Below are 16946 nucleotides of genomic sequence, written 5' to 3'. Positions count from 1 at the left end.
AATAAACTATACTCCAACTTGCTAAAGAGATTTTAGTAAAGAGGTTTTAGTAAAGGAGAAATTTTACTAAAAATTCTGAAGAATTCAACCACTGCTCACTGGCCCTTAGTAATTTAAAATAACTCCGGTAGTAAAGGCCTCACTATAAACTTCACTTTTAAATCCACGCCCAAAGTCATCTGAACACTAGATATATAGTTTGACCTTAAGCTAACACAAATTCACCACTTTTACCACTAGGTGGCAAGAAAAACCCAAATAGCATCAGTTATCAAGGCCAGTACAAAATCCCAAGTATTTGAACAACTAGAAAAGCCACCAGGTGTCATGCAAGAGGGAAAAAAGACTATTTCCCCTCACCACCACTGAAATACACGAATTCAGTTTTCAGCAAAACCATCTAAGCTCTATCAGAGATAAATGTCCAGCTCTTTAACTGTCAAAATAGTTTGCATATTTATATTCCATGTAAGCAATTTATATAATGCTCTTGACTCCCAAATGCTGCCTTTCAACTAAAAGCAACAAATAAAACTCAGTTTCTGGATTAAAAAAAAAAAAAACCAGCAAGACCAATGAGCTCAATGGGTCATGATTTAGAGCTTCATCCTATCTTAATACACTGCACAAAATAATTTAAAGCAGTTTACACACAGTCAAAAATCTTCCGAAGAGTATTTAGTTATGTATACATAATTTGAGATTCATATTCTGTTCTCCCCATTCCTCTCTTACAGGTAATTTCATTGATTCCATACAATCTAGATGATTTTATGCTGTTAAGCCTTGCTTCCCAGTGTGATACAGGAAAGCACTCCAATTTGTTATCAAAACATTCTCAATAAAGAGACAAATGTACTTGTCCTTAAGATAGATATGTGAATTATTATGTTGAACAGTCCAAAGCTGAAAATCAAAATTAAAGCTTCACAGAATTAAGTCCTAGTTATATAACAAATCATTCTTTTTTAAAAACCATCCTCTGGGCTTCACTAACTTCTAACAAAGATTTTTCAATGCTGCTGTAAACATTATGTCAGCTAAAACACTATGTCATGCTGCCTTTTATAAGGTGGTACTTTTTTAGGCCAAATCCTATTCTTAACCCTCTGGACACAGGAGTTACAATCATGTCATACCCTGCAAATCTAGCTGTAGGTGGTGTCTCAAAAAAAGGATGGCTTCTTCCTTCGAGGAAGTGGTCAAACCTTTTTTCCCCTGGTGTCATCAAGCAAACATCTTGGTTGTTTTTATTGGTATCGAATTAAGAGATGGAAGAGAAAGCAGTGGAGGAGAAAGCAAAATATAATGATTAAATTATAGATGCTTCTCTTCTTTGCTCCTTGTTGCAATCTCTTTTAACGTCTCGACTAGGTCATTTCCACCCTGCCTACAAGGCACTGGTCTTTTTTAAATAAAAATTTTTAAAAAACCAAGCCAAGAATGCTCTTGTCTACTGAACATTATCTCTTCTCTGATTTTTATTACATTTTCTTTTGAAATTCGTTAAGATTATGCTCAGCGACCAGCCCTTGCCCAACCGGTTTCTCCCCTTCCCCCATCTCTCTACATACATCACTTTTTCCTCCTCCCATCCAGGCAGTGGGCAAAACCCTGCAGTGCCGGGAACGCATGCTTCGGGCCGGTCACTCAGCAGTTTTATCCTTACTGCCCTTTGCAAACAGCTCCCCACCCAAACCTTGTCCCCCGGTGGCCCCCTCGGCCATCATCTTTCTACTAGAGTGTGCTCGATAAGGGACTCTGGCTAGCACATCGAGGGTTTACGGTAGCCTGCCTACCAATAGGAGGCCACAATGCAGAGAAGTCTGGTTCAGCCTCCCAGCAGCCCCAGTGTCTTCCTCCCGTGGCTTACACCTACTGTACCCGCGAGCGAGCAAACGAGCCAGAGAGCGAGCCGGGCGCGGGAGGGGGCGCGCTGGGAGGGCCGACAGCAGCCGCGGCGTGCGCATGCGCACCTGGGTTGTTTTTCACAAAGCTCCTCTTAAAGTGAGCTGGCAGCTTCCAGCCGCCCGTCTTTGTAAGGAGACCACTGAGACTCGCAGTAGCGCGGAGCAGCCAGCAGCCTCTGTGCTGCCCTGACTTTTTAAGAAATCTCAATGAACTATTTGTAAAGAATCGCTGATCTGCCTGCAAGCTTTTTGCACGGCAAAGACATAGATCAGTGTTAAGTGAGGATCACATCATATATGTGATCTTGACTTTTTTTGTCTTACATTATATTTTTTATAGATTTTGTTATAAACATGGTGCTTGGAAAGGTAAAGAGTTTGACAATAAGCTTTGACTGTCTTAATGACAGCAATGTCCCTGTGTATTCTAGTGGGGATACAGTCTCAGGAAGGGTGAATTTAGAAGTTACGGGGGAAATCAGAGTAAAATCTCTTAAAATTCATGCAAGAGGACATGCGAAAGTACGCTGGACCGAATCGAGAAACGCCGGCTCCAATACTGCCTATACACAGAATTACACTGAAGAAGTAGAATATTTCAACCATAAAGACATCTTAATTGGACACGAAAGAGGTAAGTTTTTTTTTTTTAAACATTGTTAGGAAATTATTAGACCTTTCTTTGGAAAGTGCCTTTTCAATTTTTCTGAATTAATGTAATCCTGCTCCTAGCATAACATATAGCAGTTTGATAAAGGTTAGCAAAGTTAGAAGATTTGGATTCTCCTTGACATTCATCGTGTGTTAAGCCGTAACGCATGCAGGCATCTGCAAAGTGACTGCAAACTGCACTTATTCAACTACCTCTATACCCGGCTTGGTTTGTGCCATACACATTTGGAATCCATTTCAACCTTACATATAAATTATGCTTAAAACCGATTCAGTAATTTTACTTACATGTTTTCAAATGAATTGCTAAAAGCTGCAGTCGAATATTAGATTTTTCCCTTATACGCTGCAACCTGAGGTCTTAAAAACTAAGCTTCAATGAAGAAATAACACTTTAAAGTGGGTTAATAGGTGTATTTCATTTTTTAATATTGACACGCAAAAGACTTTTAGAGAATTGACCGTAGTTCTCGATAAAGGGTTTCTGTGGGTTATTTTGACATATGGTATGAACACCCCACGTGTTTTTTCCCTATTCTTTCCAATTCCTTCAGAAATTTACTCAGGCGTTCTCTATTTTAAAGGACAGCACCTATCATGATGATGTGTTAAAAATCAGTTTTAAAAGCCATTTAGGGTCAGAAATTTTCTTTTCCGAGCATCATGCCTAACTTTGGAACGTGGATTCAATGAAACCCCTGCCAGTCAAATGGAATTGAAAAGTATTCGGCTCATTGGATTTGATTTTTGGTCAGAAAAGGAAGATAAACGGTTGTCAAAGGGAAAGGGGGTCCTGAGATTTCCAATCTATTGTTTAAATGGTTACATTGTGGAAATATAGGAGACTCTAAGCTTGTTTTTCTAAGTTTCCACCCTTTGTTAGAAGCGGTTCAATCCTGTTTCGGACCAGTTCTGGGGGGTGGTGAGGAGGGGCGCTTGTTCTGCTCTCAGCAGATTGGTTACACGCGTCAGGTGGTGACGATGACTTAATTCCTAGCCCAAGAAGAATATAATGTGAAAACTGGTTATGTAATTTTGTGCTTCTCCTTTTTAATGCAGTATTTAGTTCGAATGTTGAAATTTTTTAAAAAATAGAGCACGTTTTTAACCTTTTAATTAAAAAATACACACCCATGAGGAAGTGCTAATTGAACTAAGGCAAGTGTGGAAACGTAGGGTGCTTTGAATTAACTGCATGAACGCTTATTTTTAAAGTATTAAGATTGAAATTAGTCTTTTAATTGCGTTTTCAGTTACACACAGATCATTTGCATACTAAAATAATTTCTAGTTAATCTCTCCAAGCAGTGACAGTCTTAAGAAATGGAACTGCCTAATGACAGTCCCGGTATTGGTTGAACAGCACGCCCAGGAGTTTGTATTTGATCCTTCCTAGACTGGTAGCTTTTTTTAAGATGAGTTAGAAAAAACAGGTTTTTAAGGAGTTAAGGTGCACAGTGGGGTGAAAGTAGAATAATAATACGACTTACGGGGACAAACACAAATTTCATTGCTTGCGCCACGGTTTCATAGTAAAGAACACTGTGTTGCACCCCCCCACCCCCGCCATGGGACACCCCTCAACCCCTGCAAGCATGGACGAGCTCTTCGGCTTGGAAGAGTTTCAATGACTTTAGAACTGGGACCTCTCAAACTAGCCTGGTAACTGAGGCCCCGCCCCGGGCGGCCGGCGATAGGCGGAGCCGGGTTTGTTAGCCTGTTGCTAAGGCGATGCCAGGCTCTGATTGGATTGGGCGCAGGCGGGTGGGGAGAGAGGGCTCGCCGGCTGGGGCGAGGCTTGGAACCGGCGTGCGCCGGTAAAGGTCCCTCCTGAGCCGCCGCTGCCCCCGCCCCTTCTCGAGTCCCTGCCCGGGCTTCTGGAAACGCACGGGGCTCCTGTCACATAACGTTCTCTCTCCCCCCCTCACCTCACCTCGCTTGCAGAGCTGGAAAGGGACGACTTCAGGTTTCAACCGAGAGGAGAGGCAAGCCTTCCAGGTGCCAGGTGGCCCTGGGAGCAACTTTTTAGCTGACAGTTCTGTCACGGGGAAGTTGGCTGGGCCGGGTTAGCCGGACCCCATTTTCCAGGTTTTTCAGGTAGAAGTTGTTGGAAGCTCCTTTGAACGCTCTATCCCCCTCCTAGCTGAAACAAAAGCGTGTTGCCCGGTCTCTGCAGGCACCGGACGGGCTACCTTGATTTGCCCTGAGGGGAGAGCGCGCCCCCAAGGCTGGCCGGGACGGGGAAAGTGACACGAACATCGAAGGCAGGGTTTGGTGGGGGCCTTGGCGAGTATTCCCTGTCACCACCAGCCCCGCCATTGTTCCCCCACCGCCACCACCGAGCTTTTGCATCCCTTCGCCGCCCCCACCCCTATTTCCTTTGCTGCAAATTTAAAGGTGTCAGGGTGGCCCGAGCCAGATCGAACCGGTCACCGGCTGGGGCGTGTAAAGCGGAAGCGCTGCGGCGCCCTGGCCCCGCCCCCTCCCGCCGCCAGCAGGCTAGGCTGTGCGAGCGCGAGTGCGAGCGCCGCGCGACATATGCCGTATGTATAGCGGGGCGCGCGGGCGGCGGCGGCGCGCGGGCGGGCCGGCTGGGATCTGCTCGCGCCGGTTTAGGCCGGTCCTCTCCTGCTCCGGTCTAGTTCTTGATTGACAGCCCGGCACTTGTTTACCACGGCGCGGCCGCCGCCGCCGCTCGCCTCAATGAGACTGCTGAGCTGGCACAAAAAGGGAGCGAGAAGGGAAGAAAAGGAGAGACAGGGAGGCAAACTTTGGGCGCCTTCAGGAGGGAGCGGTTTTAAATGTCCCCCAACTCATCAGCCGCTTTCAGGGCCGAAATCCAGGAGAGAGAATTTGCACGGGGGTGGGGGGAGAAGAACAAAATAATGGTGACAAGACTGAGTCGTGATGGTTATTGAATAAAAGGTATCCACATATAGGCATCTTTTTTTCCCCCCTCTGAGGGAAGCATCATTTTTTGTGTGTGTATTTATTACTTTTTTGAGGGAAAGTTAAATGATAATACCCGTTTCTGACAGCCTATTTAATGATAAAGGTTTCTACACCGAGGAAGCTGCGTTAGTAGACATTTATGTAATTAAATTACCTAGTTAGAACGCTTCAGAAAAGCATGTCAAGAATCCAGAACCCCCTCCCGTATTTCCCTGAGGGTTTTTTTTTTTTTTAGATAGTTTGAAAAATAACCTATTTCATCAAAAGAAATTGGATGTAAAATCAAAGGTCATCCTGTTTTTTCCCTAGCACTGGGGAACATCCTTATCTTCATTTTTCAAGGATGTATGACCTGTTTTTTCCCGTTAAGCAGGCACATTTTAAGTCTAAGGTACATCATATATATGTGAATTTTTAGCTATTAGACTGAGGTCATAATTTTAGGTTCAGTAACAATTTTTATTTTTGACTATGAAACCGACATTAAAATCACTGTTCCTTTTTTTTTTTTTAACTCCCAACATCTACTTAGCAGTTTTCTAATCGTTTGAGTTTTCACATTCATATTTTCCGTATCAAAACTGATATTTTTTTAAAGGTTTACGTGAATAGTTTTCATTTTATATGTAGGCTTATTAGGATAAATTTAAGTAAATGGTTGAAGACAAAGGTAACATCTTAGTATGAGATTTGAGGTCTGAGTCTTAGCCTGTAGGATGTTAGCTGAAGATGCTTTGCAGTTTAGGTTGTTTTCCATTAAAAAAATCACTTATGGGGTATAAATATTAATTATCCCCATTCTACAGATGAACCAGCTGAAGACAGGAGTTTTATTTTACCCAGAAGTGATGAAGTTGGAATTAGAGTTCAGATCTCTCACACTCCAAAGTTTGTGGCCTTATTTAACTATGTGAGCATCTTTTAAGTTCTGACATCGTGAAGAGAGTGTGAAGGTTTATTAATAAATTTTTTGTTTTCTGTTTTAGATGACGATAATTCGGAAGAAGGCTTCAACACTGTTCATTCAGGAAGGCATGAATATGCATTCAGCTTCGAGCTTCCACAGACGTAAGTATTTTGTTAACAGGCGTTTTTCAAATAAACATCCTTTCTTTTAAAATGAAACATTGTATATTTAAATATTTTTAGTTTAAAAAAACCCTTTTCATTACTGAAACTTGCTAGAGGAAAACAATATACTAAAAAAAAGCTATTTTTTAATCTAGAGTGGCAAAATTATAGAAAGCAAATCTCAATTCTTAATACTCTGTCTCAGGATTTGTATGATGTTTAAAAGTATTTCATTTAAAGTGAATGAATTGGAAGGTGCTAGTCAAATGGTAAGCACCTAATAGTTCACCATCAGCATTAGCTGGAAAAAAGATCATATCAAGTCTGTCATTTAGTAGTTTATAAAAGTTAAGTGTTCTGTCCTTTCTACTGATGCTTAACCAACACTAAGAAGGTAAAAATAATTAGGAATATCCTAATTTTAGAAGTACTGTGTGTTTATGATATGAATTCATTAGCTTCTGTGCAAGGAGCTATTGAGAATGTCACACAAGAGATATTGCGACCTAGACTTAAAAGGAAATGTCAATCAGATATCTTAATGTAAGGCCTGGAATATAGTATGAAAGGAAGAAGGAAAGTAAAATATTCATAATGTAATAATTATGTATTAGAGGAAATTATACAAAAAGCAGTTTTTAAAATAATGCCTTAACAGATATTAAAGCATGCAAAGTGGTACTTGTAATGTTTGTTCTGAAAGATAAACTTGCATTACAGAAGATTTTGTCAAGTGCCAAATGTACATAATTCTGTGTTCTTTAATTCTAGTACTTATTATATATGGATAGAGTTCATAAGGAGTATTTTTCAGAGTATCATATTGCTTAAGAACATTTTTAATATAATACCCTAATTACTTTCTAAGAGAAATATTTTAAGTTTGTAAATACAATAGGGCTAATACAGTTGGGCCTGAATATTTTCAAAGGATGAAGGTAATTTAATATAAATATATATTTTAATTCTTTCAATAAGCCACAGTCATTTAAAATAAACTGTAGAAGTCTTGAATAGATCCTGCATTTTATTTCTCTGTGCTATACAAATTAAGCAGAAGTCTAAAATGTAAAACAAAAAGTAAACACCGCTACTCCTCAAAAAAACTAGCACTCTACCTTGTAAATAAATGAACCTTGTGCATTTTTCTGATGAAATTATGAAAAGGAGACTAAATACACTAAAATAAAATCTTCCACAAATAATAAAATCAGAGTTGAGAAGAATTCTGATTCTTTTGATAACAGGTCAACAGAAGAAATTCTCCTTCTTTTTAAGTCTATAATGTAGTTAGAAAACATGGCCAAAATTAGGAAATGGAAAGCATTTTTTAAGAGATTAGTGGACTTAATGAAATGTAAAAAGCTTTTGAAGCCATAATGACTATTCCAGACCTTTTCTGGATCTTAATTAGTTGCTATAATAGGAAATAGTAATTTTTAGCTAATGAAAAATGGAGCACCATAGGGAGTTTGGTCTGAATGTTTAACCAGAGTCTAGAATTTCTCAAGAGAAATAGTTAAACCATTCTTAATTTTATTTTTAAACTAAAGTCTTGACCTTTTCAAAAACTGTTCATTTCCAGACTTTGATAATTTTGCCACCAGCATTAAAAGTAGCCTCTTCTTAGTTTAAAGCAATTGTATTCGTCTGGCTTTTTTTAACCAAATTTCTGCACTATTTGACAATTATCTATTTTATTATTTGGAAGGTTCCCCCCCCCCCCCATGATTTCTCCCTTTGGAAATATAAATTACACCTTCGATACCTCATTGGTGTATAAACATATAATATATTAACACTTCTATGCTGACCTACTGTATAATTAATTAAACAGAGGTGTAAGATTAATATATGATCTTTATATTCTGCACAGACCACTTGCTACCTCATTCGAAGGCCGACATGGCAGTGTGCGCTATTGGGTGAAAGCCGAATTGCACAGGCCTTGGCTTCTACCAGTAAAATTAAAGAAGGAATTTACAGTCTTTGAGCATATAGATATCAACACTCCTTCATTACTGGTAAGAATTGACTGAATTCTTCATTCTCTGTTTTTGGCACATGCATACTAAAGAATAATCACCTACTCTATATATTCTTTACAATTTATAAATAGTAACTTTATTTTTAAATTATGTAAATATTTTCCAAACTACAGTGAAGAGCAATACCAATTAATGCAGAATATGCTCATATTTTCTGATGTTGTAATAACTTTAAGTAAATATTTAAAATAAGACCAATATTGGTATGAAATATCTCTTAACTCAGAAGATAACAACAGTAACAAAAATAAATCTGTTCCAAGGAACAGTAATATCAATTATTACTATAACAATATCACTTAATTTGAAAATATTATAATGTAAAATTTGTACTGCATTGCATTACTCCAGTATAGGGATAGTTGTCAAATCATGGGGAGATTATTATGTTTATGAAAAAACTTTAATTCTGTCTTAAAGAAAATCTTTTTTAATTGCACTTTTTCACAAGTTTCAAATTTGAATTCAAAAACTTTACTTGGTTTAAACAAATAATAACATCTTTAGACAAAGAAGAATCAATCTTAAAAATGAATTTTATTTTTTTTTACATTCTGAGTTTTACATTTCTCAAAGAAAGATGTTATCATTTGAGATTATAACCAAGTTGCTTTCCAAACTGCCTTTTTTTTTTTTAAGGCAGTTTAAATAGAATGTGGAAAGGGTTTTTTTGTTTTTTTCCTGTGTTTTCTTTTTAAATTGGTTTTTAATTACTGTGTATGTAGTGTGTGCTAAAACTATGTTTATGAAATATGTTAAGCCCTTTTTTCTTTAATTGAATGGAAACTTATATAATACCAGTATAAATCAAAAGCTGTCGGTTGGTGGAAAAGTATATTTGCTACAGAAAAGTAACACTGCTTTTAATGTTAAATTATTCAGGAATTGAGGATTGTATTTTAAAAATTTTATTCCTGTCTCAATTCATATCTTGATCTTTTTCTCTAAATTTATATCTTACAGTCACCCCAAGCAGGCACAAAAGAAAAGACTCTCTGTTGCTGGTTCTGTACCTCAGGCCCCATATCCTTAAGTGCCAAGATCGAAAGGAAGGGCTATACGCCAGGTACGTTTGAGGTGGACTCCCACCAAGACTGATCTTTCTTCATTTAACTTTTGTGCGTGAATTTACATTTTTTCCTGCTAAATGCAAAGATGATACAGTATTCTTTGCTAAGCTGTCATAAATAGTGCTTATCCAGTTTTCTTTTGTAAATTGGAGTGTAGTCTTGTTTTTTTTAATAACTACTGTCAATGTGTAGTTGATTTTTAGAAGTTACTTGCTGTTCTTAGGGTGGCTTCTTAATCCATATAGTTCATTGAAATTTCAAACTTTAGTCCAAGAATCTACATTTGTTTTGGGGTTGGTTGGTGGTTTTTTAACAGTAGATATATATATATATATATATTTTTTTTTTTTTTCCCCTGTAGGTGAATCAATTCAGATATTTGCTGAGATTGAGAACTGCTCTTCCCGAATGGTGGTGCCAAAGGCAGCCATTTACCAAACACAGGCCTTCTATGCCAAAGGAAAAATGAAGGAAGTCAAACAGCTTGTGGCTAACTTGCGTGGGGAATCCTTATCATCTGGAAAGACAGAGACGTGGAATGGCAAGTTGCTGAAAATTCCACCAGTCTCTCCCTCCATCCTCGACTGTAGTATAATCCGTGTGGAATATTCACTAATGGTACGTACAGATTTAAGGGTTTGGAGTGGATGTTTTCTGAAGTTTTAATGTCATAAGGGTATCATTTTGTCTTATATCTAGAATATGGTTTTTTTATTCCATATATGATATATATATAGTTACATGTAATTCTTTATATAACTTGGACTATAATTACTCATTTTATCTGAGGTCAGTGTACCATACAATAGTGTACATAATGGAGAAACGTTTCAAGTATATCATTAAAAAATGAAGTATGACAATAGATTGGGTTATTTGTTCTTAAAAAAGAAATAGTGCTTGGAATTCTAAACCTACCATTTCTTTTTATTGTCTAGGTATATGTGGATATTCCTGGAGCTATGGATTTATTTCTTAATTTGCCACTTGTCATTGGTACCATTCCTCTACATCCGTTTGGAAGCAGAACCTCAAGTGTAAGCAGTCAGTGTAGCATGAATATGAACTGGCTTGGTTTATCCCTACCTGAAAGACCTGAAGGTAATAATTTGATAATGCATATCTAAGCTTAATCTGGTATTTGCAAGAAAATAATTTTGCTTCTGATACTTTACGATTAGATAAAATTTGTCTGTATTGAAGAGTGGGGTGTGCCCCTAGTGTTAGATTTAAAATGTTATATCTCCCTAGTTTTAATTACAAGAGAGATTATTATTATTTTACTTTGACATTCCTTTTTAATATCTTCTATTCTGTGTATTTTGACATGCATAAGAACATGCTGTTCGAATTGCGTGTATCTTTTTCCTTCAGCACCACCCAGCTATGCAGAAGTGGTAACAGAGGAACAAAGACGGAACAATCTTGCACCAGGGAGTGCTTGTGATGACTTTGAGAGAGCACTTCAAGGACCACTGTTTGCATATATTCAAGAGTTTCGTTTCTTGCCTCCACCCCTTTATTCAGAGGTAAGCATCACACCCTCAAGTTCAAAATGGGCTGACTCTTAGTAAGCAGTATTGCAGTTTCTGAAAATAGTTAGGTTTTTATTATCATGGTAAGAGAGAAATAAATAATGTTGAACAACAGATTAAAAGTTAGATTAAGATTGTCAATATTTAATACAAAGACTGACCCAGCATTGGACTGGTCTTTTATATTATTGGCTAAATAAAGATAATGATCTAACCTCATGCTTGTAACATGCCAGTTAAAGGAATAAATATTTCAAAGCATCTGTAGAACTGGCGTTTGCAACCATTGATTAGATAGGTAGAATTTATCTTACTCGTCATCCTTTTTAATTTTCATATTTCAGCATTCTCAGTGATGGGGAAAATAACATTTGCAGTAACATACTTAAACAGCATTCCTACATGGTTAGATTATTTTTATTCGTCTCAAGTAACTAAGCACTTACATGAATAAAACATGGCCCTTATTTGGGAAAAGCGTACAGACTGGTGAGAAAAAAAACTTAGAAGCAAAATATTACATAACAAAGTGATAGGAATGCACAGTTCATTTGAGGAGCAGCTTATTGGGTCTTGAGAATCAGGAGGGGCTTCCCTAAGAAGGTGATTGTTAAGCTGATTCTTAAAGAGTAAGTTTTCTCAAAATGTAGAATATTTCAGGCAGGAAGAAAAATATATGCAAAGGAAAGGAGTTGGGGAGAAATCCAGCAATTTCAGGATACATCAGAATATATACATATGCATGTATGTAATATGCATTGTAAGAGACTTTTAGAATTGGCCTTGATAACAATATATTACCAGATAACTTTTTAAATCACTGGAATCAGCTTTTGCTTTTTGGTTGCTATAGTTTAGACAGCTATTCTGCAGTGAAATACTACTCCCAAGAAAGATACAAGAGGATTGTTTCACTCTTCAACAAGTTGCTTTTTTCCCCTTAATACCGTGACTGGAAGAGTCAGTTTTCCTTTGGATGTGATTAATATGAAATCCACTGTATTCATTGATTATAGGATGTTCCAAAATCTGTTCTGTTCTCTGCAAATTCTTATTTGGACATAGTTTTTCTGTCTCACTATTTCACTTCATGAAATTTTTCATTAGATGCTAAAAGTATCCTCCCACTTGTGAAAAATACTTTCACTACATTTTTATTTTGACATTTCTGTCTTGGTTATTAAGTTCCTCGTTTGTGATTTGATCTGAGATGTCTTAGTTGTACAACAGGCATTTTTAAAGAATGGCAGTCTTAAGTATCCACGTTTAAGCAATTTGTCATAAAATTCTACCTTCTTTTAAATTGAACTAAAGCTAATTAAAAGAATGTAAACCTTTTAAAAGCCTAAATTGGTTCAGGATGTGATTTAATTGTTTTAACATCTACCCACATTGGGGATAAAGGGAGTTCTCGGTTATATTAAAGCTATTTTGATTTTTTTTTCTTTAAAGGATAGTCATTAAAAAGAAAGAAAAGTGTTAAGTGCATATGAAAGTCACTACAGAAAGAGGCAAAATGGGATGTCTGGAGCATTTGGGTTCATCATTCTTATTTCTTGATACACAATGTATTTATTCCTAGGCCCTCTCTGGGGCTTTAGGCTCTGAGCTATCACCTCAAATAAACACCAAGAACATTGTTTATACAACTACATTCTTCCCAAAGCCTAGGGAAAACATCAGTTGACTTTTTTGTAACAGGATGAAATGGAAACTTTACAGGAGAAAATCATTGCTATGAAAATGTTGGCCATTATATATTTAAGTCTTAAGTTCTATTAAGTGCTGAATAAAGCTCCTGTTATCTGATAAAATATTACCCTTAGCTTTTGTCAAATAAAACTATCCTGGCATACCTCTACAAATGTAATTGTTAATCTAGTAATTGAATAGCAAGTACTTCATAAATGGTACTAATCCTCTTTCTTCCCCATATAAGCCCTTTATGTTCATTCTGATTACATTTCTCAATGTAATTGGGTTTCTGATTACAGCATTCAAAATATTAGCCTGTTTGCTACATTCTTACTAAACCACTATCAGTTAACTTCGGTTTTGAGGTTTTTGTTTCTGTTTTTTTTTCCCTTTCTAGGTTGATCCAAACCCTGATCAGCCAGCTGATGATAGACCATCTTGCCCCTCTCGCTGAAGGAATACTTGGTTAAATCAAGTTGATGTGGATTCCGAACTATATCTCTTCCCTTCCCGGCTGAGGACAGAGAAGTATCTTGGAAACATGTTTTCAGAGGAAGTGGAATAGCTTTTGCCCAGAAAAATGGCAAACATGAAACAACCAGTGATCACGCTTTAGAAGCCTGCAGCAACATTCTGGACTGCTCCAACATGCTTGAAGATCTAAGCTTTTCTCCTTTAAAACTGGCACATACTAAGAGCAGTCTTCTTAGCCTATGGTCATACGTGTCAAGACACCACGTTGTAAAGAGGGATGATTTCCTTCTTTTGATTTGAAAATTTGCACATGCTCAATGCTTACATTGTGCAGTTCAGTGTCACTACAGCTTTTTTTTTTCCATTTATGCCAGACTATTGATACTCTTTTAAAACTTGTTTGTGGTGAGCACAGCAAGGAACAAAAGAAAGCTTTGAAAGAAACTTTAACATGAAAAAAAAATGCACTGACATTTTTTTTTTTTATTTAATATAGCCTGGACTTTACCTGCGTATGCACATGCTCAGAATTGTCCTACTAGGCTGACCATGTATCACCTCTTCAGCTTGGATCCTATTGTGGATTTATTTACAAACATCAAATGCCTTCAAGCCAATCCTTCTTGCTGTATGTTTGCAGCCTACTGTGGTAGATAAGCAACAGATATGTGGGAAAAGAGATAAGAGGAGGAAGCTAATAGACTTTGTCAAGATTGTATACCTTCTTGGTTTCTTTTAAGAATTCGTTGCCTTTCTACTATTACAGCAAAGCAGCATTTTGTTATTGACTGCCTAAAATCACTTAATCTCAGGTGAACGCATCACTTGCCAAACTGTTGGAATGCTATTTGTGTTTTGTTGCACTGTTGAGTTATTTTTATGTTTGTTTGGTTGGCTTTTTGGAGAGGGAAATTTGGAAAAGGGACATACACAAAAGTGATAACCCACCCGCATTCCCTTTTTATCATTACATATAAGAAGAAGCTAGCAGAACTGAGAATGGAGTCAAGAAAGGCAGTATGGCAGGCACCAGCAAAGAGTTAAGGGCTGTTGCTCTTACAAATTATTGTTATTTTTTATTATTATTTTAAAAGTATGAAAGTTTTCCAGTCACTGGAAAGGAGGAGAAAGTGCATTTATTTTTATACAGAGTTACTTAATTACCTCCAAAACACGTATGTTGGAAATCATTTTTGCTGGTGCAGGGTATTTTCATGAGCAGGTATGGATGTTCAGATTATGAGAGAGCTCATTTTATACATTACCTGTCCTCAAGCTTCACAGCTTGAAAGCCCCAGTATATTACAGAAGTATAGAATGTCAAAACTACAAATACTAGAATATTTGTTGAAATAGTTATATTTTTGTTTTTTTTTAAACAAAAGTATGTTTTTCCATAACCTAAAGAAGATTTTGCTAAATGAGAGAAATCATTCACTTTGAGTATATATAGTTATGAAGAATGATCACATCACTAAATTACAGCTTGTATGAAAGATAAATTACAGTTGGCTCATAAATATACCAGCATTCATGAAGACCCTTAAAACTGCATTTTCCAAGGTACCAAGTGTACTGAATGTCTTTATTTTAGAAGGATTTCAGCTCTGGTTTTTTTTTTGTTTTTTTTTTTTTTAATGAAAATCAGCATCTCTGATGTTACAACATATGTGTGAAATGGGTCTTATATCTATCCTGCCATTTAATCCCACAGTTAATAAAGTGGCTGAAAATAATAGTAACTCTGGCTTGGTGCTTGACCTGGTTAAATACTGTCTTAAAGCTTCATACAAAACAAATAGGCTTTTCCATAAGTGGCCTTTAAGAAAACATGGAAGACAATTCATGTTTGAAAAATGCTGACAGGGTGAAGAAAGCCCATGTAAAAATGAATCACGTTTTAAGTGATTCGGTTAAAGGGTTTGGGCTCCCGTAGCAAACTAATACTAGATAATAAGGAAATGGGGGTGAATATTTTTTTATTGTTGTTAAATCATTTTGTGAATGTCCCCCTCAAAAGAAGCTAATGGAATATTTGGCATAAAGGGCATTTGGTGGTTTTATTTTTGTTGGGGGTGGGGGGGATTGTCAGAAAATCCCTTTTCTTTTCTCTCTTCTTATGTCTAACTGACTAGGGAACAATTGTTGATATGCATAGCATTGGAATACTTATCACCATATACTCTTATAAATAACACATGAGGAAGGAATGACCAATATTCTAATAATTGGCACTGGGTCACAAAATGTGATACAATTTTAAATATATGAAACTTTATCAAATAAAGTTTTATTTCCCCCATTATTCCTTTACTTTCTTACTTAGAGGCATTACTCTTTTCTAAATATTGGTCAATTCTTGATACAAGATATGAGCTTCACAGGTGTATTCCAGTATTCAAAGATAGATTCCTGATTTTTCAATTAGGAAAAGTAAAATCCAAAATGTTAGCAAAACGAAGTGCAATATTAAATGTTTGCTTTATAGATTATATTCTATGGCTGTTTGTAATTCTCTTTTTTTCTTCTTTTTTATTTGGTGCTGAATATGTCCTTGTAGGCTGTTTTAAGAAAACAACATGTGGGAAATGATTTAATTTTTCCTATTGCTCTTCCTTGTGGAAAATAAAAGTGTTTCTTTTTTTTTTTCTTTTTTATAAAATTGTTTGGAGATTTATTTGAATTTTAATCATTTCAGTAACTCATCATACATGCAAACACTATTAAGACTACAATTAGGGAGTTCCCTGGTAGAGTAGTGGTTAGAATTGGGCTCTTTCAGTGCCGTGGCCCAGGTTCAACCCTAGTTGAAGAACTAAGATCCTGCAAGCCATGTGGCATGGCCAAAAAGTAAAAAAAAAAAAACTACAATTCTTATTTCAAGCCTTGCAGGATAAGAATTGTTTCTAGATCTCTACTAAAGAGGTGTAGAGGAATTTTTTTAATATAAATTATTATTGTTTTACTTAATAATTCATCAAGTGATAGATGATTTATTTTTAATAAAATTTAGGAGTTCGATGTATGTTTCCATGTTATATATGAGCCAAACTGAACCAGGTTCAGTGTTTTCACTTCTCAGGTACTAACTCTCTGATGTGTCCAGGTTTCTAGTATTTCAAGAGCACATAAATTTAGAAATTGTATTAATCTAATCTTAAAACAATTTTTATAAATTTTAAAACATTTTTTTCCCTCAAAGAATGTCTGGATTTTACAGTGATTTGTAACATTAAGTAACATTTGGAATCACACTTAGACGTTATCTTCTTACAGTGTTTATATACTCAGGGATGAGCTATCAAGTCGTACATGTACATTACTATATGATTCTCCCCTATTCTCAAATGTATATACACATGGAAGAAGTGTGCTACAAAGAGTCATTAAGAGACAGACATTTATAATTGATTTTATAGCAATACACTATCATCCTTGTTAAGTAAAAGCAATCTGCACAATATCTTAATACAATAAGGAAGTTAAAATTACTAGGAGAGGAACCATGAGAAGGGAACA

General features: G+C 36.5%; 1 protein-coding gene across 4 annotated transcripts; it reads left to right on the top strand.

Moving 5' to 3' along the window:
- Positions 1 to 2032: 2032 nt before the first annotated feature.
- Positions 2033 to 16089, top strand: ARRDC3 (arrestin domain containing 3). Of its 4 annotated transcripts, XM_060415993.1 has the most exons (9): positions 2033 to 5125; positions 6341 to 6422; positions 6521 to 6602; positions 8482 to 8629; positions 9617 to 9719; positions 10085 to 10341; positions 10662 to 10824; positions 11098 to 11252; positions 13351 to 16089. In XM_060415993.1, exons 2-9 carry the CDS (start codon positions 6341 to 6343, stop codon positions 13405 to 13407), a joined length of 1047 nt encoding a protein of 348 aa, XP_060271976.1. In that variant the 5' UTR covers positions 2033 to 5125; the 3' UTR covers positions 13408 to 16089. The 4 variants fall into 4 exon arrangements, with proteins under 4 accessions (XP_060271976.1, XP_004009128.1, XP_027826313.1 ...); XM_004009079.6 differs by lacking the exon at positions 6341 to 6422 and having other exon boundaries at positions 2033 to 2544; XM_027970512.3 differs by lacking the exon at positions 6341 to 6422 and having other exon boundaries at positions 2033 to 2544; positions 11060 to 16089.
- The last annotated feature ends 857 nt before the right edge of the window (positions 16090 to 16946 follow it).

This window comes from Ovis aries, chromosome 5, assembly GCF_016772045.2.
Source record: "Ovis aries strain OAR_USU_Benz2616 breed Rambouillet chromosome 5, ARS-UI_Ramb_v3.0, whole genome shotgun sequence".
NCBI classification, from domain to species: domain Eukaryota; kingdom Metazoa; phylum Chordata; class Mammalia; order Artiodactyla; family Bovidae; genus Ovis; species Ovis aries.
This window is presented reverse-complemented; position numbering and strand designations above follow the sequence as displayed.

Bases quoted from the DNA above. Each gene is read 5' to 3' on its own strand.
- ARRDC3 (XM_004009079.6), top strand. From the start codon at position 2,265: ATGGTGCTTGGAAAGGTAAAGAGTTTGACAATAAGCTTTGACTGTCTT. The intron at 2,545-6,520 runs GTAAGTTTTTTT...TTTCTGTTTTAG, and splicing joins CTTAATTGGACACGAAAGAG to ATGACGATAATTCGGAAGAA. The intron at 11,253-13,350 runs GTAAGCATCACA...TTCCCTTTCTAG, and splicing joins CTCCACCCCTTTATTCAGAG to GTTGATCCAAACCCTGATCA.